Below are 27,746 nucleotides of genomic sequence, written 5' to 3' on the forward strand. Positions count from 1 at the left end.
GAAAATTAAATCAGAAACACACAATCAAATGTCAAAAATGCTCTGATGCAAAGTCAGACTGATTTCGTTACTTTTCACAGAAGTTTCGTTGTTTTGTACTCCCTTACACATTTTCCAGTTTTAGAACAAAACAAAAGACAGAGCTGTAACTAACGGCCAAATGTCATCTGTCAAAATATGACATAATAATGTAATAGAATGTAAAAATCAAGGTTTAGGAATAACACGGGCGCCACAGGAAGATAAATATTTTAAAATTTGATAAATGAAAATGCAAACGTTTACCAACGTTACTGTTACGTCACTCTATTTTACTTTGATTTTTGCTATATATTGGTGGTGTCCTAGTAATGTTAATTCAAAACTAGTGAGTAATAAGCATATTATTAAACAGTCATAGAAAAACATAACCACTCATCTGCCTAGACTTGTTGAATTTTTATTCAAACACAATTCGTGGTGGGGTTAAGCCCGAGAATGTGAGGACATTGAAGGGAGTGCAATAAAGCGAGAAATGATGCGGTTTCCGGTTTGGCTGGCTTCACAAATAATAAATTTCAATGAGGCTATTGGACCGTCTGAAATGTTGCCAACATCCAGTCTTTCCGGGGAGAAATATTACTCCCGGTCAGGGAATTGTGCGGCTTTCAAGTCGAAACGCTGCTTAATTGATGGAAGAATTCAGGATAAACTTATTGAGTCTCTAGTATGATAATATCGGTTTGAAGCAATCAATTAGCTGAATGACAGTGTTAAAGGTCTCTAAACTAATTTGCTTAAACTTGAGTCTTATCAATTTAGCGATTAAGTCATAATATTAACATTAATCCCGAATCTGCTTAGAATGCAAGCTAACTTATCTAACATTGTTTCGGTCTGTGAATATGACCGGCAGGTGTTGGTAATCCAGAAACTAGACAGGAAATCTGATAAGGAAACATCGAGCTACAGAAGCATAACTAAATTCCTTACACTTGAAATCGTAATCACGTATTCTTAGTTAATAATATTCTAAGTCTGGAGTATGACATTTTTTCAAGTCAAGTTTAATCCAGACCATCGCCTTTGTCGTCAGTTGTGCGAAGAATTTAAATGAAACAACCCAATATATTACACGACGTAATAACTTAATTCCGGACTTTTTGAAATATGCACAAAGTGCCTGAAACGCAGTTACAGTTAAGAATTCCTGCTGTTGCCTGCCTGAAAAATGAGTTAAAAACACTGCAACCCACCTTTCTGCGACAAAAGAGGTTTTATAAACGACTTCAAGTTCCTTACCAGGAACCTCATTAACAGCAGAAAGACAAATCGATACTTATAATGCCTAAACGAGAGATATGCCCCTATTAAAGTTGCTGCAAGCATGCTGGTAGCTCAAGTTTTCCAGTAATTTTTAATAAGGTTCCTGTTTTCCCTCCATAAACTGCAATATGTTATCGGGGAAGCGAAGCTTTGCTTTTGTAACCGATCTGAGATTCAACGTCAACGAAAAATTGCATATTTTTGTTTTATTTTTAGTGCGGTTTTGGTATGATCAAAATTCACTTAGCTATCTATAACGGATTGCCTTTAAAAACATTCCTTGGGATTACAAATAAATAAGGAGATTAAATAGTATTTGTAATTCCAAACCACCACTCAAGTTTAAATCACACAAATCCAACTAATCCGATATTTTTGATTTGTTAAGCTAGCAAATCACAGTTATTTTTCTACATTCAATTCAACTATTGTCCACAGAAATTGTGTGTTTCAAATATCCTTCAACAATTATAGCATAACTGGCACAAAACAACCCTCGAGTCGTTAGAACAGGCTCCTAATTGTTGAAATGTAATACTTGTTTTGGGGTATTCTCCAATTAGCTCTGATGGTCACTGTTTTAACGAGCTGTTAGGAAATAGGAGTAACTCACCAAATTTATAAAGCAAAAATTAAACACGCAAGTAAACAGTTAAACATTTATTTATTTTTGTACTTAGATACACGTGTTCCTCAATAATACAGATTAGAACTACCTATTGTAGGCCAATGGAAAACTTCTTTTGATTTAATAATCAAACAATTATCTACCACTTAATACGTATAATTTAAATTAAATTACAAAATTTACTGTTAGACACTTAAACAATTTGAAGCATTTTTGCAATTTAACGTTGCAAATATCCTTCAAACTAAAAAATACAAATTTGCCTTGGAAATAGGGCTCAACTTTTCCCCGGCAAATTTGCTTAACGTGTATACATAGAAGCTTATTTTCAACATTCATAAATTTATCTACGTTCTGTATTTACATGTTTTCACAACAATTTATGTACAAATCAGTCTATAACTTTTTTCATGCGACGTTGCAAGCGGATTTTCATTCAAAACCGTTGAATCAGTAACGGAGTATTATCTATCATCCTTAATGCGTCAAGTCAAATTTTTAGAAAAGTCCCATTAGTTTCAACTCCCAAAAAAATTGCATTACGTCAACAACAAACACTTTTCCAAACTGTAGTTTTACGGAAACTTTTCGCATAGATCATTCGTTTATACCTAGACAAAAGCAGGAAAGTTCATTGTTACAAAGTTTGAACAAAAACGATGTTTTCTAAGTTAAAGTTATGTGTTTTGCTTAACTAGACATCAGCAGACTTTAATTAGAATTAAGAAAAGTTTAATTAATTTATGGTCTAAGGAAATTAACTGAAATTTACATACTCTGTATTATACAAGGGGATAGTTAAGCAAAACTAGAGTGATTTTAGTGGTATACAAAGTGATTCAGGTTTTAATACACAAATTTTAACCATGTTCAAAAATAATTCCAGTTAATGCGTTTTTCAGGAAATACAGGTTTTATAAAAAAAACATAAAATTCATTTTTTTTTTCAAAACGCCTTAAATTTGTGGTTTTCATAAACAAAAATAGCCAATTATGCGCCAATTAAAAAATTGTTATTATCTCCACCAGTAGCGTGCATATTAATAAGTCACTTGATAATTTTTAAGAAAAAACAAGGTACGTCACTGCTTTTTATAAAAATAAAATTGGTTTTTCATTTTCCGTTTAATTCTGAAGGAAAAAGGGTTTTGAAAATTTTTCTTCCGACCGTTTTTGAGTTTTCTCATTTAATTCGAACTTACCGAGGCAATAAACTAATTGTAAGCAACAAAAAACTAAACATTTGATAAAAAATTATAATAATTGTTCAAAATGGTGTCTTTCGACTTCAATGCACTTTCTGCAACGTTGGCATTGGCAACCTTCATTTTTTTATATAAAACCAACACCCTGTATTTCCTGAAAGACGCATTTCTGCGATATGTAGCATATAGAGCAAACTGGAATTATTTTTGAACGTGGTTAAACCTTGTATATTAAAACCTGAATCACCCTGTAATTTAAATTAATTTCCATTGCAACTTGATACCCGTATCACTGTTTAGTCTTTCGACAATTTTAAGTACAAAATTAATTTCCAGGTACACCCAATAATTTTCTAAAAGCTCGCCTAAAGTCCATATTAAATATCGTGTAAATAATCGGGTTTAGTACGGAATTGATATAGCCCAACCACGTAATAAAGTTGATCAGTCTCCTAGAAGGGCAACAGGATTCGCAAAAGGGCACTATGACGTACATGAGGAAAAAGGGCAACCAACACACCACAAACACTCCCATTATGATGCCCAAAGTGCGGGCGGCCCTTCTCTCCTTCGATAAGCTGATTCGTTGTTTTTCCTCGATAAACTGGTAAATGCCGCCCATTTTCTTCGGGGCCTCGATCACCACCACCTTGGATCCAGGGTTCTTGCTCTTGGAGTTGATCACTGTGACCGCAGTGCACGGGGTGGAGTTTTTGTCGTTGTGAGTTTGAATTTCTTTGAGGTTTTCACCATTTTTTTGGGAGTTAGAAGAGTTTTCACCTGCAACAAATAACCTCATTAAACTCTTATATTTTGAGTAACTTTCAAAAACTTACCAGCATCTGTAACCGAATCTTCATGTACCAATATAGGTTTCAACTGGCCTTTCTCTTCAGTATTGTCATCTTTGCCTTTCTTCTTCTTTTTCTTCCTGAAACTAAACTCGCTCTGATGCTCGTTATGGTTGGTTTCACCACTGCTCACGCTGTCTTTGTCGAAATCCTTCTTTTTCGGTTGGTTTTTTGAGATAGCGTTAATTTTTGACGCTTTGGCCCGTTCTCTTAGTCTTCGTCTTGTCGCTATGAAGATTTGTATGTAAACAATGGCCATGATGACTAGAGGGATGTAGAATGATCCGGATGATGAATAAATCACGTAACCCTAGAAGAAAATTGTTATCGTATTAGAAAAGTTTGAAGTTTTTCATTTTGTGTGATTGATTTGAGAGTAAATCTGCGAAAGATGTTAAACGACTCGATGTTGAGAAAATTGAGCAAATATTTGTTCGCATAGCCACATAAACAGCCGCAAGCATGAATAGTTGCGGTGGCGAGGATTTGAAATTCAAATGCGAATCCTATTGCGGCGTAATTTATCCCCGGCGTTTCGGAAAATTGTACGACGTCGCCGAAGAATGGACGAAGTAAAACAGAATATCGGTGGCATTGAAAAAGTCATTTAAACCGAAAATCGGTAATAATTTTCGTATTAGCATTCGCTTTGCCGACCGCAGGATGATTATCCATTATTCATGGGCGGAGGGTCTTGAAACCCCCCCATCTTTTCATTTAGTATTCGAGTGTTTAGATGAGGGCTGTGATGCTGCTTTGTTTGCGTTTAAATATGGAACGAGTGCCTCAAGCTTTGATACTTTTGTAATTTAAAATTTCCACTTACTTTTCTCGAGGACAGTCTGCAAACTTTCTTCTCCAAGAACACCTCAGCATCGGGCCAATCATTCCAACCAATCAGAGGCGGTGAAGAGATCAACAACGACAAAATCCATACAGCAGCAATCATCACCAGCACCCTCTTCAAAGTTCTCTTTTGAGCATAATTAATTGGATCTGTAATGGCCCAAAACCGATCCAAAGCGATGGCGCACAAATTCAAAATGGACGCGGTACAACACAAAACGTCCGACGTCAGCCACATTTTGCATAAATGAATACCGAATATCCACTGTCCGATCACCGAGTACACCACATTTAGTGGCAACACCAAAATGGCGACAGTCAGATCGGCCACAGCCAACGACACTATGAAAAAGTTTTGCACTATTCGCAAAGGTTTGTAGGTGAACACGCTCAGAATCACCAGGACGTTCCCGATGATGGTGAGCAGAATGATGAAACCCAAAGCGATGATGATCAGTACCGCCTCCCATTCTGGCGTGTCGATCACACCGAAAACGGTCGAATGGTTGCCGTACTCTGGTTCACAGGATATGTTGTGGTTATCGCCCATTTTTCATCTTTGGGTTAGTGCTAGGGGTAAGCCTCCAATACCAGCATAATCTGAAAAAAATATGATTATTTAATTTATACAGGTGTGGTAAAACCAAAACCGACCATAGGAAAACCGTGTAACGGACAGAGAAACGTACATTATTGCATGCGCGGGACTAAGACAGAAAACGACAAAAATATCAAGTAGGCCATATTTTCAGCGCGCTGTTGCCAAACGCCAATACACGCCCACGCCAGTGACACTTGGCGTTTGGCAACAGCGCGCTGAAAATATGGCTTACTTGATATTTTTTTCGTTGTCTATCTTAGTCCCGCGCATGCAATAATGTACGTTTCTCTGTCCGTTACACGGTTTTCCTATGGTCGGTTTTGGATTTACCACACCTGTATATAAAAGTGCAATAAGTAGTATTAGGTGAACTTGAACACATGAAATAACGTAATAAATATTATTACTACAACACGTAAATTACTCCCATAACTCAAGGGTAAGTATACGTTCTTATTTAAAAAAATGCAAATTTCAAGACCTTTAATTAATCTGCATTTTAATATTCTACATAACTGATAGAAATACGACTGCCACTTCTTTAAAACTTGACAAGTTTGGTCATTAGTCAACTGCAATTTTTATTAAAAAAAACCCACAAAAAAGACAATTTTATTAAAAACAGAATTTATCTTGGGACGGTTGGCTTGAATTAAATATGAGCTCCGTTGGTTTTCTCGCTTTTTTTATTCCAACAGAAAATAATTCATCCGTATATATCAAACTGTGCTGTCGTTAAAATATGATTTCTGACCCTGAACCGAAAAGTTGGGTTATAAACAAAACGCGTTTGAGGAGCGCAGCTTGAAAAGTAACTTCAAATCCTCTCGTTTTTAGTTTCCCGTTAATTAATTCCAGTAATCAAGCCCGCAAAAAAGTGGAAACTCAACACCGCAGTTCAGGAAAATAGTGTGAAATCAACTCCAAGTTGATTCTTTTAAAAGCTAATTCAAGATGGGGAAATCCAAGATGTTGTTTGCCTAGAAAGTTGCTTAAAATTACATTTTCAACACTTTCTGTTCAATAAAAAAACAGAACAAATATACCCTCACCATAAAATCCACGATTTCTTTTATTATTCCTGATGTGAGGTCTACTACCAGGCCTGACAGTGTGTTTTATAGCTTTGATAAAGTCTATATTCTTGGGGTTTCCTTTTTGGTGACTCAATTCGGGCAAACATAGTGTCATCTGGTGTTATTGGCTCACGTTTTTCAAACTACACCAATAAAAAAAAAATCTGGTAGCAAATTATCAAATTTTTTAAATTTGACAGTCAGTAAATATTCGACTGTAAATCTGCGTGCTCCATGAAACACTTAAGAGAGTTTGAATATCAGCAGCCAGATTAATTAAGAATTAATACTGAATACACAAACTCAGTCGACTTGAAGAAAACCGAAACTCCATAACAAGATAGAATTGGGGTTTTCATGCTTGGAATTCGAGGTTTTAATTAGTAACTTTATACTTCCAAGCCTATACAATATTTGTACTAACATAATGTAGAATTAGGGCTCTGGTGGGTTTGAAAATTAAAAGGCCATTAAGGGCATGTTGGGGTGTGTGTAATTTCAGCAAGCCTATTGTTTTCAGTTGTCATGTTTAATAGAATAATTGCAAATTAAACATTACTTAGTTCATGACTCCAAACTTACCATTCTTCTGGCACTTTTAAGAAGGTTCTCAGTAGCTTTTAGAAGTCTATGAAACTCTCAAAGGACTCTCATAATTTGAAACAATTCTAGGAAGGTTTAAAACACTTATAGAGACTTCTGGCAATTTTAAGAAAGTTCTCAGTAGCATTTAAAGGTTTATGGAACTTTCAAAATGGTTCTAAAGACCTCTGGCAATTTAAAACAATTCTAGGAAGGTTTAAAACACTTATAGAGACTTCTGGCACTTTTAAGAAGGTTCTCAGTGGCATTTAAAGGTTTATGGAACTTTCAAAACGGTTCTAGAGCCCTCTGGCAATTTAAAACAATTCTAGGAAGGTTTAAAACACTTGTAGAGGCTTCTGGCACTTTTAAGAAAGTTCTCAGTGGCATTTAAAGGCTTATGGAACTTTCAAAATGATTCTAGAGATCTCTGACAATTTAAAACAATCCTAGGGAGGTTTAAAACACTTATAGAGGCTTCTGGCACTTTTAAAAAGGTTCTAAGTGGCATTTAAAGGTTTATGGAACTTTCAAAATAGTTCTAGAGACCTCTGGCAATTTAAAACAATTCTAGGGAGGTTTAAAACACTTGTAGAGGCTTCTGGCACTTTTAAGAAGGTTCTCAGTGGCATTTAAAGGCTTATGGAACTTTCAAAATGATTCTAGAGATCTCTGACAATTTAAAACAATCCTACGGAGGTTTAAAACACTTATAGAGGCTTCTGGCACTTTTAAAAAGGTTCTAAGTGGCATTTAAAGGTTTATGGAACTTTCAAAATAGTTCTAGAGACCTCTGGCAATTTAAAACAATTCTAGGGAGGTTTAAAACACTTGTAGAGGCTTCTGGCACTTTTAAGAAGGTTCTCAGTGGCATTTAAAGGCTTATGGAACTTTCAAAATGATTCTAGAGATCTCTGACAATTTAAAACAATCCTACGGAGGTTTAAAACACTTATAGAGGCTTCTGGCACTTTTAAAAAGGTTCTAAGTGGCATTTAAAGGTTTATGGAACTTTCAAAATAGTTCTAGAGACCTCTGGCAATTTGAAACAATTCTAGGAAGGTTTAAAGCACTTGTAGAGGCTTCTGGCACTTTTAAGAAGGTTCTCAGTGGCATTTAAAGGCTTATGGAACTTTCAAAATGATTCTAGAGATCTCTGACAATTTAAAACAATCCTAGGGAGGTTTAAAACACTTATAGAGGCTTCTGGCACTTTTAAAAAGGTTCTAAGTGGCATTTAAAGGTTTATGGAACTTTCAAAATAGTTCTAGAGACCTCTGGCAATTTAAAACAATTCTAGGGAGGTTTAAAACACTTGTAGAGGCTTCTGGCACTTTTAAGAAGGTTCTCAGTGGCATTTAAAGGTTTATGGAACTTTCAAAATGGTTCTAGAGTCCTCTGGCAATTTAAAACAATTCTAGGAAGATTTAAAACTTATAGAGACTTCTGGCAATTTTAAGAAAGTTCTCAGTAGCATTTAAAGGTTTATGGAACTTTCAAAACGGTTCTAGAGCCCTCTGGCAATTTAAAACAATTCTAGGAAGGTTTAAAACACTTGTAGAGGCTTCTGGCACTTTTAAGAAGGTTCTCAGTGGCATTTAAAGGTTTATGGAACTTTCAAAACGGTTCTAGAGCCCTCTGGCAATTTAAAACAATTCTAGGAAGGTTTAAAACACTTGTAGAGGCTTCTGGCACTTTTAAGAAGGTTCTCAGTGGCATTTAAAGGCTTATGGAACTTTCAAAATGATTCTAGAGATCTCTGACAATTTAAAACAATCCTAGGGAGGTTTAAAACACTTATAGAGGCTTCTGGCACTTTTAAAAAGGTTCTAAGTGGCATTTAAAGGTTTATGGAACTTTCAAAATAGTTCTAGAGACCTCTGGCAATTTAAAACAATTCTAGGGAGGTTTAAAACACTTGTAGAGGCTTCTGGCACTTTTAAGAAGGTTCTCAGTGGCATTTAAAGGTTTATGGAACTTTCAAAATGGTTCTAGAGCCCTCTGGCAATTTAAAACAATTCTAGGAAGGTTTAAAACACTTGTAGAGGCTTCTGGCACGTTTAAGAAGGTTCTAAGTGGCATTTAAAGGTTTATGGAACTTTCAAAATGGTTCTAGAGACCTCTGGCTATTTGAACCAATTCTAGAAAGGTTTAAAACACTTGTAGAGGCTTCTGGCACTTTTAAGAAGGTTCTCAGTGGCATTTAAAGGCTTATGGAACTTTCAAAATGATTCTAGAGATCTCTGACAATTTAAAACAATCCTAGGGAGGTTTAAAACACTTATAGAGGCTTCTGGCACTTTTAAAAAGGTTCTAAGTGGCATTTAAAGGTTTATGGAACTTTCAAAATAGTTCTAGAGACCTCTGGCAATTTAAAACAATTCTAGGGAGGTTTAAAACACTTATAGAGGCTTCTGGCACTTTTAAGAAAGTGCTCAGTAGCATTTAAAGGTTTATGGAACTTTCAAAACGGTTCTAGAGCCCTCTGGCAATTTAAAACAATTCTAGGAAGGTTTAAAACACTTGTAGAGGCTTCTGGCACTTTTAAGAAGGTTCTCAGTGGCATTTAAAGGTTTATGGAACTTTCAAAATAGTTCTAGAGACCTCTGGCAATTTAAAACAATTCTAGGGAGGTTTAAAACACTTATAGAGGCTTCTGGCACTTTTAAAAAGGTTCTAAGTGGCATTTAAAGGTTTATGGAACTTTCAAAATAGTTCTAGAGACCTCTGGCAATTTAAAACAATTCTAGGGAGGTTTAAAACACTTGTAGAGGCTTCTGGCACTTTTAAGAAGGTTCTCAGTGGCATTTAAAGGTTTATGGAACTTTCAAAACGGTTCTAGAGCCCTCTGGCAATTTAAAACAATTCTAGGAAGGTTTAAAACACTTGTAGAGGCTTCTGGCACTTTTAAGAAGGTTCTCAGTGGCATTTAAAGGCTTATGGAACTTTCAAAATGATTCTAGAGATCTCTGACAATTTAAAACAATCCTAGGGAGGTTTAAAACACTTATAGAGGCTTCTGGCACTTTTAAAAAGGTTCTAAGTGGCATTTAAAGGTTTATGGAACTTTCAAAATAGTTCTAGAGACCTCTGGCAATTTAAAACAATTCTAGGGAGGTTTAAAACACTTGTAGAGGCTTCTGGCACTTTTAAGAAGGTTCTCAGTGGCATTTAAAGGTTTATGGAACTTTCAAAATGGTTCTAGAGCCCTCTGGCAATTTAAAACAATTCTAGGAAGGTTTAAAACACTTATAGAGGCTTCTGGCACTTTTAAGAAGTGCTCAGTAGCATTTAAAGGTTTATGGAACTTTCAAAATGGCTCTAGAGACCTCTGGCAAGTTAAAACAATTCTAGGGAGGTTTAAAACACTTGTAGAGGCTTCAGGCACTTTCAAAACGGTTCTCAGTAGGCTTTAGAGGGCTACAGAACTTTAAAAATGGTTCCAAAGGGCTCTGGCAACTTAAAACAGTTATGGGAAGGTCTAAGACATTCTGGTAGCATTTAGAAGTTCTTGACCCAGTCCTTGAAAATACCTTGACATTGAACCGTCATACTGGCAATAACTGGTACTATCATGTTATAAAACGCATTTTTATTCGGTTTTTGTTTAATCGTAGATATCAAAACAGTCAGACGTCACTGAACAGAGCTTATTTTCTCTCCCTGACTGTACAGTATTACCAACTGGCTAGTTTAAACTGGTCACTGTTTCTGTAAGTTTAGGAACTGTTCCTAACAACTTAAACTAGAACTTAATTATTAAGGGTGGGTGGCTAACCGATAGCTACTTTGAACTTGGAAATTCCAAACATACGGTTTTCCGTGTTGATTCCATTCCATGAATTTATTACACATTTCATATGGCTTTTAACAAATGTAAAACAATTTAGACGACTATATTTTGTAGGGTTTAACAGTTCGGGGTTCGAGAAAAAAGGAAAAACGAACTACAAGAACAGATTTGGTTAGAATTCAATTATTAGTCTTTTCGGTACTAGTATTTGTGACCAAAAAAGGAGAGAACATCAAAAAGTATTTCACCTTGTTCATAATAGTAAATAAAACATAATCTGCTTAGGCCTCTTTCATTATTCATGGAAACCCAGCGATGGTAGCAGGCAAAATAAATTGTGTAAAGACTGCGATAAGGCTTTGGTAATCCTCAGGAGGAATTCGTGTTATAGTCGCACGTTTTCAAGTTCGACGTACTTTATATAAATACAAAGGAAATGTGGAAAATTTGTATGAAGTATACAGAAGGAAACGATCTTGATGTTTTTAACAAAGAGTTCCTAATCTTTGTCAGAAGCATTTACCTAAGGAAAACCAATGGATAAGTGTGAAAGTCAATTAAGGTTGTAACTAACTTTTGTTATCATAAAGAGTAGTTGTAGAGACATAAAATTGAATTTCTTGCACACTTGAGCATAGTTTTCCCACAAATAAATCGTTTGGTTTGTATAAGCTTTCCCATTAAAGTAAACAAGAGACATTATTTGATTAACCTAAACCGTAACACACTTAAATTCACTTAGTTGATTTCTGGTGACACATTCTTGGCTGCACTAAATTATATTTATTACTGCTAAAGTGGATTTCCAGACTAATTACGTTTGCAAGCTTCACGCAAGTTTCAGTGCATAGGTATTTGTCTGGAAAATTGCTAGTGTTTACTCCAAATTTAGAGATTTCATGAAGGATAGGTATTGAAAACTACAACTAAGGATTTAATTACTTCAGGTGTAAAAAGGATTCGAAAATGAACGAACAAGTGATTGCACTCACCTTGTTTTTTAGCCGAAATTAGAATGCACATTTTCTTGTTTGCCTCTGGCATCTCATCTGGTGCTGAAACGAGTCTGCAAATAACGAGAGAAAATTGAAAATGAGGGCGCTTCTATGCATAAATATTATTTGGATCGTGGATTGAAAAGGAGCAATGTAGTTAAAATGCTCATCCTTTAAGTATTCAAAATCATCAAGTCAGACAGAACATCCATCAACCCTAATGTAACTGAAAAAACTATTATCAAATAACCATTACAATCACAATATTTCTGATATTGATTTCTATACTGTATTCCACTAGCAAAAAGTTGTTGAACCTAAAATTGGATTTTTCTTTTAATACAATATTAAGTCTTGAAAGTGTTTTTCTTCGTCTACAGCTTTAAATCTCATTTGAAGCATAATTCCAAATTTTTGAAACTTTTAATACCATACATTCGATTTCAGTAAGACACTTTTTTAGCTAGACTAGGAAATATTATGTAAATAGCACAAAACGAATCTCTGTACCTTATCCGTAAAAGTTTTCTAATAACCCAGACGAACAGATTTAAAAACTTTTTAAAATTGCAAATGTTTGAAAAATGCGAATTGATTGGAATATTTCCAATTTGAATATTTCTACAGTGCAGCACTGATTAATTAATTAATTAACAAAAAGAATGAATAAGAAATGATTTTTTTACCCAACTTACTAAACAACCTCTAGTTACTTCTGTGAAAATTTCACACTGTTCTGTGCCACACCCTGTATACATTTCAAAAAAAATGGTCGAGTGTGTGGTATGACAGGAAACTGGACTGAATAAGCTTTATTTTGAGTGGTTTGCGCACACTGTAAGTCAAAAAATGGTGGAAATATTCAATTTTGAAAATTCTGAACACTTGAATTAACCGTTCAGTACTCCGCTGGACATTTTATCAAATTTTTTTTACTGAAATACAGGGTAAGGTTAGGGCGATACAGGGTGAAACATCGAAACAGGGACAAAAAATGCTCACTTCACTTTGACAGGCTGTAACTTTGGTTGTGAAAAAAGCACTGTCTAGTTTGACAAGTCATACCTTTGGTTGTGTGTGAGCTAGAGGGTGGATTTTTTTACCAAAATGTAGCCAAAACAATGCTTTATTAGACCACCCTATATAACTAGCCCAGAAAAATTTGTAGTGACAGCGCCAAACGGAAAACCGTCAAAGTGACACAAAGCTAAAACCAAAAAAGCACTGTCTAGTTTGACAAGCCATAACTTTGGTTGTGTGTGAGCTAGAGGGTGGATTTTTTTACCAAAATGTAGCCAAAACAATGCTTTATTAGACCACCCTGTATAACTAGCCCAGAAAAATTTGTAATGACAGCGCCAGACGGAAAAACGTCAAAGTGACACAAAGCTAAAATCAAAAAAGCACTGTCTAGTTTGACAAGCCATACCTTTGGTTGTGTGTGAGCTAGAGGGTGGATTTTTTTACCAAAATTTAGCTAAAACAATGCTTTATTAGACCTCCCTGTATAACTAGCCCGGAAAAATTTGTAGTGACAGCGCCAGACGGAAAAACGTCAAAGTGACACAAAGCTAATATCAAAAAAGCACTGTCTAGTTTGACAAGCCATACCTTTGGTTGTGTGTGAGCTAGAGGGTGGATTTTTTTACCAAAATGTAGCCAAAACAATGCTTTATTAGACCACCCTGTATAACTAGCTAGGAAAAATTTGAAATGACAGCGCCAGACTGAAGAACGTCAAAGTGACACAAAGCTAAAATCAAAAAAGCACTGTCTAGTTTGACAAGCCATACCTTTGGTTGTGTGTGAGCTAGAGGGTGGATTTTTTTACCAAAATGTAGCCAAAACAATGCTTTATTAGACCACCCTGTATAACTAGCCCAGAAAAATTTGTAGTGACAGCGCCAAACGGAAAAACGTCAAAGTGACACAAAGCTAAAATCAAAAAAGCACTGTCTAGTTTGACAAGCCATACCTTTGGTTGTGTGTGAGCTAGAGGGTGGATTTTTTTACCAAAATGTAGCCAAAACAATGCTTTATTAGACCACCCTATATAACTAGCCCAGAAAAATTTGTAGTGACAGCGCCAAACGGAAAACCGTCAGTGACACAAAGCTAAAACCAAAAAAGCACTGTCTAGTTTGACAAGCCATAACTTTGGTTGTGTGTGAGCTAGAGGGTGGATTTTTTTACCAAAATGTAGCCAAAACAATGCTTTATTAGACCACCCTGTATAACTAGCCCAGAAAAATTTGTAGTGACAGCGCCAAACGGAAAAACGTCAAAGTGACACAAAGCTAAAATCAAAAAAGCACTGTCTAGTTTGACAGGCCATAACTTTGGTTGTGTGTGAGCTATAGGGTCGATTTTTTTACCAAAATGTAGCCAAAACAATGCTTTATTAGACCACCCTGTATAACTAGCCCAGAAAAATTTGTAGTGACAGCGCCAAACGGAAAAACGTCAAAGTGACACAAAGCTAAAATCAAAAAAACACTGTCTAGTTTGACAGGCCATAACTTTGGTTGTGTGTGAGCTAGAGGGTGGATTTTTTTACCAAAATTTAGCTAAAACAATGCTTTATTAGACCACCCTTTATAACTAGCCCGGAAAAATTTGTAGTGACAGCGCCAGACGGAAAAACGTCAAAGTGACACAAAGCTAATATCAAAAAAGCACTGTCTAGTTTGACAGGCCATAACTTTGGTTGTGTGTGAGCTAGAGGGTGGATTTTTTTACCAAAATTTAGCTAAAACAATGCTTTATTAGACCACCCTGTATAACTAGCCCGGAAAAATTTGTAGTGACAGCGCCAGACGGAAAAACGTCAAAGTGACACAAAGCTAATATCAAAAAAGCACTGTCTAGTTTGACAAGCCATACCTTTGGTTGTGTGTGAGCTAGAGGGTGGATTTTTTTACCAAAATGTAGCCAAAACAATGCTTTATTAGACCACCCTGTATAACTAGCTAGGAAAAATTTGAAATGACAGCGCCAGACTGAAGAACGTCAAAGTGACACAAAGCTAAAATCAAAAAAGCACTGTCTAGTTTGACAAGCCATACCTTTGGTTGTGTGTGAGCTAGAGGGTGGATTTTTTTACCAAAATGTAGCCAAAACAATGCTTTATTAGACCACCCTATATAACTAGCCCAGAAAAATTTGTAGTGACAGCGCCAAACGGAAAACCGTCAAAGTGACACAAAGCTAAAATCAAAAAAGCACTGTCTAGTTTGACAAGCCATAACTTTACTTGTGGGTGAGCTAGAGGGTGGATTTTTTTACCAAAATGTAGCCAAAACAATGCTTTATTAGACCACCCTGTATAACTAGCCCAGAAAAATTTGTAGTGACAGCGCCAGACGGAAAAACGTCAAAGTGACACAAAGCTAAAACCAAAAAAGCACTGTCTAGTTTGACAGGCCATAACTTTGGTTGAGTGTGAGCTAGAGGGTGGATTTTTTTATCAAAATGTAGCCAAAACAATGCTTTATTAGACCACCCTGTGTAACTAGCCCGGAAAAATTCGTAATGACAGCGCCAGACGGAAAAACGTCAAAGTGACACAAAGCAAAGATTGTGTGTGAGCTATAGGGTGAAAGTAAAGGTTGCATTAACTGAACAGCATTTTACCAGCATGGTTCAGGAAAAAAATTGTAAGCTTCAAAGTCCTGGAAATGAAAGTACTTACGTTCACCCGGGCTTTTTAAGTTTCGACAATTTATAAGGAAATAGTGTGGAACTGAACTGGGAGTAGTTAAGTTGGTAACAGTGGTAATTTGGTCTTATAATTTGAACTGTATTTTTCCATTGCCTCATTTCAAGCAAAATTAAAATATTAACAGTTTTTTTAAATTTCTGATTAAATCAACTATTTCACCTTATTATAACGAAAGAAGCATTGATCAATACATTTTGAATCGAGTGCTTTTGAAACGACTGTCATTATCACCAGTCTTCGAAAACTTTCCTCTATTAACTCGCAAATTGGAATCGAAAATTTCAAAGCGCGTAAAAGTTGATTTCCAACTTTTGATCTTTTCATTTTAAAGTATCTTAGTTTACACGACACGAACAATTTTAACGAGCTAAACTAGTAATTTAAAAAAAATACCCAATAAAAGGCCAATTCAGGATTTCTTGTTGAGGTTGTTCTTTCCAAATAAGCTTCACATTTGCCGCCATTTAACCCAAAAACGTCACGTTCAGCCATCCACTCTGGCCGTATATAAATTGCCTCCAACTTGGAAAACTCAATGGAAACTACTTTCCTAAGTACGCTTCATTTTCTAAATCGCGCCCCATAAATTTTTTAATGCTTCCGTAATAGCACGTTTTACCAAAAGTGCCATCAATACGGTTTATGACCGAATTAAAGCAGTTTAATTCAGGAATCGTGAAGTGTTTTAATGGAATACAGTTTGAATTAAATTTGAAATTTATTCCTGAATTTTTACTTGAAACGGGTTCCATATGCGAGCTCGTACGTGCCAAATGTAGAAAGCACATTCATGTAAATAAGTGAATTTAAGGGATAAAATGCAATGAAGCTTGTAAGTGCACAGCTAAAGTGGTTTGAATAGTTCTGAAGAAAATAGAACTATATCCAGTTTAGCATCTGCTGCGAATTTCAAGGAAATATGAAATTAGATTTTAGAGAACAAAATGACTACAAAGGTCAGCAAGTCTACGAAGATTACAATACAAGTCATCAATCTTGAACTTCTCTATAAATCGCTACATTGACATATGGCATCCATATGGACGTGATATATGACTTGCTTTCTAAACAAGCACGAGAATTGATGAAGGAAATAATTGTCCCTACTTTTTGCTGCTTTCTTGTTTCAATTGACGTTTAAATGATTGTCCTTTCTAGCTTTCTTTTGTGCTTTTTGTTTACCATACACAATCTCAAAATAACTCCTACTAAATCGGATTTTTTAAAATTGCATTGTTCAAGCAGAAAAACAAAAGAAAATATTTATTTCCAGTTATGCAACTGAGAAAGTGGCAAAACTTTTCCAATAGGGATTTACTCGATTCATAACGATGTCGTCTAGCTGAGTGTGAAGCTCAGCTTCAATCCTGCCTTTATGGCACCAACTTATCGATAGATAGAACTGTGCAAGGATTTTAAGTGTCTAAAAGTATTCTTGGAAAACAACTTTCGTATTGTAATGGAAAAAAGTGGAATACATCCAAAACAGTCCAAACTTAGTAGAAGTTGTTTTAATATGACAAATCGATTGCACTAAATCCAGAGTTCATTAGTTCCTCTTGTGCTTTAGCACTAATGGATACAAAACATCTACTGTGCAATTTACCATTCGCGATAAATTATTGAAACCGATTTGTGGTAATGTAGCAAGATCTAAGATTTAGGAAAACCATTCAAGCTGACAAGTTTGAAACAATACTAATAATTACGTATTATTAGCTGAAAACGTGAATGTTGTTATAGAGGAATCGGCAGAAAGTTTTCTTTTCAATATCGCAGTCGAATCAAATTTATTCAAAACGTTGAAAAGTTTTAACTGCGGGCAAAGTTTGTCGTGGAACGCCAAAGTTGCGTGCAACTTTACTGTCAAATCGGGATTTATATCTCACATTTGCTTCCGGTTTCATCTCAGACCGAACAAAGGAAACTTTGATAAATATGAAAGAAATTACTCTTTTAACACGAAATGACGTCTCTTTCAGATTGTAAATCGTAAAATTTATTCATGGATGCCATCAACCATCAATTAAATATATTCCGCCTTCCAAATTTCAGGATGTTTCAGGATTGTTGACTGTAATTACTAAATCAAAAGTTGGTCTCTTGCTGTATTACTTTTCCAGTTGTAATTATGAAGAAAAAGCTACTACTGAAAGTTTTCTAAAGTACAAAATTAGCAACTCTTAAAAACATGCATAAATTATTATTGTCTTTGTAATTACCCAGTAATTTATAAAAATGTCTGAACTGAACGTTATTTGATGTCTCTAAAAGCAGCAAACTGGAAGTATAAAACACTTTGCAAATTGCGATAATCAAAACACACGACGATAAAACCACTCGAGCAATATATTTGTTCAGGCATACGGCGGAAATAATTAGGGGCATCAATTACAATCATTGTCAGTTTAATTGCTTCGATTAAAGCAATTTACTTGCTTGTTAATGATGGATAATTGCTAAGATTGTAAACGAATACGACAACTTTATTAAGCTGTTTTTTTTTCTTGTGAAGTAAAAGATGGATCAACTTGCAGAATGTTAAACACAAAAATATTGTTTGAGATCAATAAGTGTAACAGAATCAACTATAGAAAAAAGATTTGATAAAGAAACAAAACAAATTATGATAAATAAAGTCTAATATTAACGTCACAAAATAAGGTTAAATAAAAAAATTCACTTTTTCAAAATATCTAAAAAAATCATATAATAAAGGCCGTGATTATGCAACTTTCTTCCCATTTAACCAAATCTGTATCTCTAACCGTTTTCAAGATCCCTATAGTGGCCCTCCTTATCCTGGACGCATTGTACAGGGTGTCCCAATAAGCCGTGCACGCGGCTGTTACTCGAAAATTATACATAGTATTGCTACGAAAAAGAAGAAAAAATGTTTACTAAAATACAGGGTAGGGTTAGGGAAATACAGGGTGAAACATCGAAACAGGGACAAAAATGCTCACTTGACTTTGACAGGCTGTAACTTTAGTTGTGTCTGAGCTAGAGGGTGGATTTTTTTACCAAAATGTAGCCAAAACAATGCTTTATTAGACCATTCTGTATAACTAACCCGGAAAAATTTGTAGTGACAGCGCCAGAGGGAAAAACGTCAAAGTGACACAAAGCTAAAATCAAAAAAGCACTGTCTAGTTTGACAGGCCATAACTTTACTTGTGGGTGAGCTAGAGGGTGGATTTTTTTACCAAAATGTAGCCAAAACAATGCTTTATTAGACCATCCTGTATAACTAACCCGGAAAAATTTGTAGTGACAGCGCCAGACGGAAAAACGTCAAGGTGACACAAAGCTAAAACCAAAAAAGCACTGTCTAGTTTGACAGGCCTTAACTTTAGTTGTGTGTGAGCTAGAGGGAGGATTTTTTTTATCAAAATGTAGCCAAAACAATGCTTTATTAGACCACCCTGTATAACTAGCCCGAAAAAATTTGTAGTGACAGCACCAGACGGAAAAACGTCAAAGTGACACAAAGCTAAAACCAAAAAAGCACTGTCTAGTTTGACAGGCCATAACTTTGGTTGTGTGTGAGCTAGAGGGTGGATTTTTTTACCAAAATGTAGCCAAAACAGTGCTTTATTAGACCATCCTGTATAATTAGCCCGGAAAGTTTTGTAGTGACAGCGCCAGACGGAAAAACGTCAAAGTGACACAAAGCTACAACCAAAAAAGCACTGTCTAGTTTGACAGGTCATAATTTTGGTTGTGTGTGAGCTACAGGGTGGACTTTTTTACCAAAATGTAGCCAAAACAATGCTTTATTAGACCATCCTGTATAACTAGCCCGGAAAAATTTGTAGTAACAGCGCCAGACGGAAGAACGTCAAAGTGACACAAAGCTAAAATCAAAAAAGCACTGTCTAGTTTGACAGGCCATAACTTTACTTGTGTGTGAGCTAAAGGGTGGATTTTTTTACCAAAATGTAGCCATAACAATGTTTTATTAGACCACCCTGTATAACTAGCCCGGAAAAATTTGTAGTGACAGCGCCAGAGGGAAAAACGTCAAGGTGACACAAAGCTAAAACCAAAAAAGCACTGTCTAGTTTGACAGGCCTTAACTTTGGTTGTGTGTGAGCTACAGGGTGGATTTTTTTACCAAAATGCAGCCAAAACAATGCTTTATTATGTTTGTAATAAAGAATCACAGCAAACAAAAACAAATTAAATTAAAAACCCCGCCCAATTGGTCAGCTTCTACAATAAAAGTTGTTAAGACTGGGTATATACGAGAAGGATTTCAGTTAATTAAAAACTTATTTTAAGCACGGAAATGTTGACAACTCCATTTAAAGCCAAGTTTGGCCCTCGAAAACTTCCTCTTTTAGTTTAGGAGGAAAATAGGAAAAGTTTCAGTTGAAATTAACTTTATTCCGGGTCCTGAAGTGACTAGATCAATTGAATCTTGCCTTTGAAATGTGTTTTTGCGAGACTATCCCGTTAAACTTGAAAGAATTATATCTTGAATTGTTAATCGTGGAACCGGAAAATAAAGTTCTGAAGTAATTTGCGGTGGTTTATTGAAAAGTTGTGTAAAGTAACAATTTTGGGGTCGGTTCAACTTTTAATAATTTCGGCATTTTTAAGCGCCTTATGTCAGACTTGTAAATAAAGTAAAGTTTCTCAGGAAAATTTAATCTCCTCCTTATAAAATTTTTATCAGATGGTGTCGTGAAATTTAATCTCGGCTGCAAGTGCACTCAATTCATAAACGGTCTTGTTGGAGTAATTTTTAATTTAGTAAATCTGAGAACTGACGTAACTTTACCGAAAGTTTAACCCTACTTAAACACAAAAAAGGGACACCAAAACTTGTGAATAATTCATATATTATCGGTTGTAGAATTCACGTGGTTGAATTCCAAGCCAGGCTTTATAAAGTGAAATTCTGATCTCACCTTTACTGCTGACAAGAATTTTTAATATTTCAGAGAAGAATGCCCTGGATAAATTTGATGTAGGTACAGGATATTACCGACTCTTTAAATATTCACTTGTTAATTTAAATGAACAACTTCTTCTTGCTTGTCAGTAATGAAGAAAAATATCTGTGTACCATTTCACGTATCTGGAAATTAAGTTATAGATTACCTTTTTCCTGGACAGATACACCTAAAAATCCATTCATCATCCAGACACAAGATTAATGAACTACACTTTCCTGATATTTTATGTCCGAACTTTGCTAGTTCGAACAGTGTTAACTGTCACGCAGAAAGACATTAAGAAACTTTAAGTGCACAAAGTTTTATTAAAGTATTTTTGCTACAATTAATAAACTGGCGTAAAACTCGGGACAGCCTGAATGTTTTTGTGTTTAAACATTTGGTTGAAAACCTTGCATAATTGTTACGGCAAACTTCAAAAGACTGAACATCTGTCTGAAATTTTATCGAAGAAAAAACTTTTTAAAATCTAAAAAGTGAAAGCTGAAAATCATAAAACTCAAGGCATCGCTGAGCCCTAAAGGCGGGTTTTACTACCGTTATATCCTCTATAATGTGCTTAAGATTGAAGTTAATTTTACTGTTGGGATTTTAACGGCCCAGACCCTCTAACTTTAGGACTAAATCTTATACTGGATTGATTTTTCCTTGCCTTAACCAGTTTTTGTTAGAAGAAACTGATTTAAGGTATAAATGACGATAAGAATTCAATGTACTTACATTAAACTGAATATAATATGATAAATATTAAATACATCTCAGATTGATTAGGGCTGTGAATTTTATAACTATTATCAATAATTATTGTGAATCCAACTAAATATTCGTTTTAAACACCTTTTAAGTGTTGTATTAGTAATGTTTATAATTAAAATTTTAAAGTAACATAAACATACAAAAGTTAAATCACTCCTAACTATAAAGTAATCGATTTGAGGGCCGTGTATAATTAAAGGAAATGAAAGCGTGCCAAACGGCGGTAAATTTCAATTTTCAAGTTCAGGTCTATAATAGGTGATTATACACGAACTTTATAAAATATCCATTATAATGTTATTAACGAGTTCTTGGAGCAGATTGCCAGTGAGAAACTCTTTGGGGAAATATTGCTCAAAAAGAGACGGGAACCTGGCAAACTGTTAAGTGCTTTTAAGGCACTAGGAATTTAATGAAACTGTTTATTCTCTTCGGGAGCGTAAATTTAGGAAAAGTGAAACTAGACAGTGCACTAAAATGTAATTCTGTTATGACATTAACTTAACCAGTTCGGAACACTTTACCACCTCACTAGAGAAAAAAACGAACATTATTCATGGGTAACAGTTTTGAATCGAAATTGCTTTTGCATGTTCCGATTAGCAAAAACAAATGGCCTCTAGTGATTTTTCTAGTGGATTTTCTGGATTCTGGTCCCATCGCAATGTCGGGAATCCCGGGAGCATTCCCAAATTTGCCTTCAGTAAATCAAAACGGCGTTGATTGCAATTGATGGTCACAGTTTTATTCACAGTATGTTCGTAATTTAACCTGTCAATAAGCACTTTGTGTTCTGATATATGTGCACTTTGTTCGTTTCTAGCTGAAACTGATTAAATTCTAGTTCTTGTATTTGCCAATCAAAGAATATGTGATTTATCGCTTTGGAAAACTTTAACAAAGATGTCGTGTAAATAGTAATCAATGCTTTCAGTTGATTTATTGTAGTATATTTGTACTGTACAGGGTTGGTCCGTATATTTAAACAGCTTTTTGCAGATACAACAAAAATTGTTAATAGTAATAGAGCTTCTCCTAAATGGCCAGAAAATATTAATGAATTAAACAATAGAGAAAAGAAAAAAAAAATATAAAGTTGATTCTAAGTTGACATTTGGTTTAGCAGTTTTTGAATTATTGGCATTTAAAAATTGTGATTTTATTACTTTTCAAAATCTCAGGTTAGTGTCACGAATGAACGTCAGTGTGCAGAACAAATTTGACGTCACGACGACGTAGTTTGACAAAACAATATATTGAACAACTGTCAAATTACGTCATCGTGACGTTCGATCTCTTAATGATGGAAAATGTCAACTTTAACATTGGAAAGTTGTTGTAAACTACATTTACACAGTTGGAAAAGCTGAAATAGTAAAATTACATCATGAGATCGTGACAATTTAAATTTGCAGCAGGCAACACTGTAAAATTAAGTTGCAAGTTGTCAACAACAGTCACGTGACCAGGAAAATGTCATCTTTAACTTTGAAAAGTCTTTAAATTATATTTAAACAGTTGGAAAAGCTTGAAATAGTAAAAACACGTTTTATGATTGTGACAATTTAAATTTGCAGCAGGCAACACTGTAAAATTAAGTTGCAGGTTGTCAACAACAGTCACGTGACCAGGAAAATGTCATCTTTAACTTTGAAAAGTCTTTAAGTTATATTTAAACAGTTGGGAAAGCTTGAAATAGTAAAAACACGTTTTATGATCGTGACAATTTAAATTTGCAGCAGGCAACACTGTTTAGTTAAATTGACATCTGTCAATAACAGTCATGTGACCAGGAAAATGTCATCTTTAAATTGTAAAAGCACGTTTTCTCATCGTGACAATTTAAATTTGCAGCTGGTAACACTGTTTAGTTAAATTGACATCTGTCAACAACAGTCATGTGACCAGGAAATCTCATTCTTAACCTTAAAAAGTTTGTAAATTACATTTAACCAGTTGGGAAAGCTAAGCACATCACATGATCGTGGCCATTTAAATTTGCAGTTGGCAACACTGTAAAGTTAAACTGACAGCTGATCATCCAAATTCATGACGACTGTGATTTTAAAACTCACTAAAATGACAATCTTTAAAAATGCTAATAATTTTAAAATGACTAAACCAAATGTCACCTTATTATATATTTTTGGAATCAGAATATATACTAGGTGTTCGATTAAACATGTATTTTTTTACCTATGTATTATTTTATTCAATAAAATTTTCTGGTAATTTAGTATAAATCCTATAACAAAACAGTTTAACTGTAATTTCGAACCAATCGAAACATACGTTTCATTTCTAAAACTAATTCCAATTGGTGCGTTTCTCACACTTTACATGTCAAGAAATTCAAACAAATCGCATTTATTGCCAATTATTTTTACAATTTAGGAACGAAAACCCACACAGTTACTACACTAAAATATTTACATTCTCTTATATTTTAACGTTAATAATGGTAATTGGTTTTTCGTTAAGATTTGTTTTAAAAGGCGTCAAATCCAAAGTTATTCAATCCAAGTGGGAAAATGCGGCGGACGTTCAAAGGGGGCGAAACACCCTTTTAAGGTAATCCAGCATCAAAGTGGAGCACTATTTCAATAAGGGCGGATGTTGCTCCCAATGCACACACTTTAGGAATTTCGCTCTTTGTTTCCAGGAACGTTTGTTTTAAGATAAAAGTTGAGATTCGGTCTTCGAAAGGTGGATAGTGCAGTTTTCTGATGAAACGTAACACTACAGTGATTATTTACGAGGTGTGATCTGCCAAGTTCGGTTTTCCTTTCCACACACACAAAAGGAATTTTCTAACTTAATGGACATATTGCGATGAAGTGAATTCACGGTCCAGTCAATGTGCCTGTCGTTTCCACTACTTTTGTTCTGTTTCTAAGCGTCAAATTGCGGAAACAGATACGACGTTTTCCTACAAAATGTTTCTCCATTTAGAGTGGAAGGGCTATTTTGAAATGGCTTTTCTCTGGCGAGAAAGAAGTCGCCATATAAATGCAATTTACTTTAAGTGTTTTGTATGTGTGGTTGCATAACTAAAGAGAGAGTTGTCTAGTGTCAATCATACTTTAGTTTATCTGTTGTTATGTCTACCTGGTGCTTGTAGTTTTCATCTGTAATAATTATTAGTTTATCTTTAGCTATATTAAACTGAACCCAACTAGTGATAACTGTATTCAAGAGCAGGCAAACAAACAAAATTACTATTTAGTCAGGTTCTTGTTTCAGAGCAAACTTAATCCTGCCAAAGTTCACACAATCAAAACTGCAGTGTTTAATTAATTTTGCTGAACACACCGAATACCAAACTATAAACAGAAAAACCCGTGTTGTGCAATATGGTCGCTTGTTTATCTAACTATCCTTCCTAAAACCGAATACAGAGTTTCCCAGTCGCAATGCAAACATAACACCAAATCTACCGTTGTCCAATTTCCTCGACATACATATGTTCGGTCAGGAAATTCCGGAATATATGCGGCGATGATGAAAATTTGTTTTCCAAGTAGACCACATTTAGGAAGCGTTTCTTTAGCAAAACATTGATTTAAGGATATTTTTTTCTTAATTATTCATGGTGAAAACCCACAAGGCCAAAGTGAAAGGCGAGGAAAATCGAATTTTGCCATTACATTTCCGATATATCAAGAAGTCCTTAGGGATCCAGAAAGGACAAGCTAGATTTAGCTCCTATGCGATATTTATGGATCGTGAAAAGTTTAACCTAAACTTACCTAATCGAAAAAGAAGAGAGATGTATTTTGAGACTGTTTGAGATAAATTGAATGATTTGTTTGAAAGTTAAGTAGGTATTCAATATAAACAATTATTGATATTTTAGTTTAATAATTTTCTGTCAGCACAAATTACGACAAGCACATATTCTACTTCCTCGAATAGACTGCAAAACCTCTGGTAATAATTTTTTCCACAGACACACACACGCTCTAACATAATCCTAGAATGTCGGTCTGGAATTGCTGTAATCCCACTTGACAATCCGTTCCTGTTGCGAACAGAGAGAATCAACAGGCTGTCTCGAAATGTTAGAGAGGATTTTAAGCAGATCACACGGTATTCCGAATTAATGCACATTTGCGCATTCAAGGTTGAAATGCTCTTTACAGTTGGTCTGACAAAGTGAAACTGCATTAAAAAATTTATGCATCACGTCCAAAGCAGAAACGAGATAACGTTAAGTGCTGGCTGAAAGAAAAGCGAGCAGGACAAAAAGTTTAAAAGGGTACGTGGATGGAAATGCAAGCTTTTATTTCGTGGTTAATTTAGGTTCAAAGACAACACGGTGATGTTTAGTCAGCATTAGTTTAGTGTGGTACTTTTGTAATGTCGTCAGTTTGATGCATTACCCACCGATACTATTTATTCTCTGAACATATGTGAATATCGTTTAGTGATAAATGGTTAGCCAGTCGGTGATTTGACCCTCAGGAAAAAAGACCACATTTCAAAAATATATCGAATTTACCTTGTCCTGCTCTATTCTGCTCCCGAATCTGATTGATGGGTGAGGTTAAACGACCGTAAATTCTTTTTCTGAAATACGTCCGGAGTTTTTTTATGCTCGTGTTATGTGAGTATCCAAATATTTGAAAGTTGCTTTCGCCACCTTATCGTATTCGTCATTTTCGTGGTAGAAAAGCGTGGATAAATTACACAAGGAAACAAGACATTCACATTTAAAGAAAAAGAATTCTTAAAAAGTAGAGTAGTTTAAATAATCTACTTAAACAAAACTTTGTTGTCGTGAAGTTTTAACATTTGAAGGCGACTTGCATCTAAATGATTGGGTTTAAGGAAATAAATGCAGAACAGTTTTCTCAAAAGCATGGCTATCAGAAGATTTACGTACTAACATTTTTGTTGTAAGAACACCACTAATATTTTAACTTAAAAAATAAACTCGTACAGCAAAATCCTCCCTGATAGCATAACCGAAAGCTTTCCAATTTAGCCACTATTATTTCAATTAGCATTTGGCCAGGCAATTCTCATTCGCTGGTAAATATGTCGTGTGTTTTTTTTAGTGTTACCGGGGTTAGAGCTAAATTAACCCACCCTAGTTTGTATAACATCCCCTGTAAAGCGTAGGTATACAAATTAGTTAACTTTTTGAACGTTCCCGCCAGGTAAAGGCAATTAGTTTAGACAGTGCTCTTAATTAAACTATTATTATGCCTGGAATATTCATATCATGTAAAATTCGCTTCCATATGTGCTTATGTAGGTGAATTTAGCAGACCGAGAGGTAAATAGACTCTTTTCTATTAACGTGCTTTGAGTAACTATTTCCTTACACACATATTCAGTCAAAGCTTTCGCTGACTAAGTACAATAATCCAGAAAATCAACAGCGTACCTGTTTATTTTCCCAATTAAATTCCATCAAATCGAAACGCTATAATCAATCCAGACGATATAATGAATCTCCAACTGCCTGTCAGGGATGGAAATGAATTCTTTATGTCCCCAGTCAATTTGGTATTAGTTTGTAGGTCGATGGGAAAACGGTTTACTCATGTAAAAACCCGGATACGCTGATGTAAACCTTGTAATCTTAATTGCAAAGATTTAATAGCCACAACATACGTAAATTCTAGGAATGAAACGTAAACAGGAAAGTTTTTATTTTAGAAAATGAATTCTTTGATATAATTTGTGAAAATGAGTAGTAGTAAGTGTTTTGGTTGGTTAATTGATTTTTTGGCAGTTCAATCCACGTGCACAATATTTAACCATAAAAAAATCGAATCCAAAGTGATTCCGACAGAATAACTAATGCCAGGATCACTTTGAAGGAAAGCTGCACTTAGGATCTATTTACTTCACTCACATTACGTTGAGAGATTGAGGGGAGTTAAGTTAAAGTATTCGATAAATCTTTTGCTTTTTATTCTGGTCGTTTATATTGAAACATCCATATATTCAGCAATAGTTTCTTGAGAAGAATACAATAATGAGACTAGAAACAATTATTGGTCAACAGCTATTTCACTCTTTGATCATTGAGCAAACCCATTTTTTAACATTTTTACGATCAATAAAAACTGTTAAGCTGTTAAATCTCTATAAATCTATAGTTTTCCGGTTAGTAGGCCAAGAAACACAAACCGTAAACCCGATTTAACTATCGGCTGCCTTGACTGTATTAACGGGATAAGAACGTGCTCAAAAGGGCAAATTTGACTCATCTCCTATGCTAGTTATTGCGATTTGGCATTTTCAGAATACTCTTTCATACAAAAAATACACAAGCATCATAAATTACCAAAAAATTGTGACGTTAATAGGATTGGGATTGATAATGTTAACGTAGGCAAGTTAATGGATGATTCAATACGAACATTTTGTTTAACCAGGCTATCAATAATAAACATACAAGTGCGAAAG

General features: G+C 35.0%; 1 protein-coding gene across 5 annotated transcripts in view; it reads right to left on the reverse strand.

Moving 5' to 3' along the window:
- Positions 1-1,950: 1,950 nt before the first annotated feature.
- Positions 1,951-27,746, reverse strand: part of Oct-TyrR (Octopamine-Tyramine receptor) — a 42,224-nt gene continuing 16,428 nt past the window's right edge. For 3 of the 5 annotated variants that reach the window (XM_081988973.1, XM_081988971.1, XM_081988972.1), the window contains 4 exons: positions 11,880-11,953; positions 4,816-5,435; positions 3,975-4,299; positions 1,951-3,918 (listed from right to left, as the gene is read on the reverse strand). In XM_081988973.1, coding sequence (XP_081845099.1) covers positions 3,464-3,918; positions 3,975-4,299; positions 4,816-5,385 — 1,350 coding nt within the window. In that variant the 5' untranslated portion in view covers positions 5,386-5,435; positions 11,880-11,953 and the 3' untranslated portion in view covers positions 1,951-3,463. The remainder of the gene's footprint in view (positions 3,919-3,974; positions 4,300-4,815; positions 5,436-11,879; positions 11,954-27,746) is intronic. The other 2 variants (XM_081988975.1, XM_081988974.1) reach the window with 1 other exon arrangement.

Source organism: Ips typographus, linkage group LG11 (assembly GCF_016097725.1).
Source record: "Ips typographus isolate SLU linkage group LG11, UJ_Ityp_2.0, whole genome shotgun sequence".
NCBI classification, from domain to species: domain Eukaryota; kingdom Metazoa; phylum Arthropoda; class Insecta; order Coleoptera; family Curculionidae; genus Ips; species Ips typographus.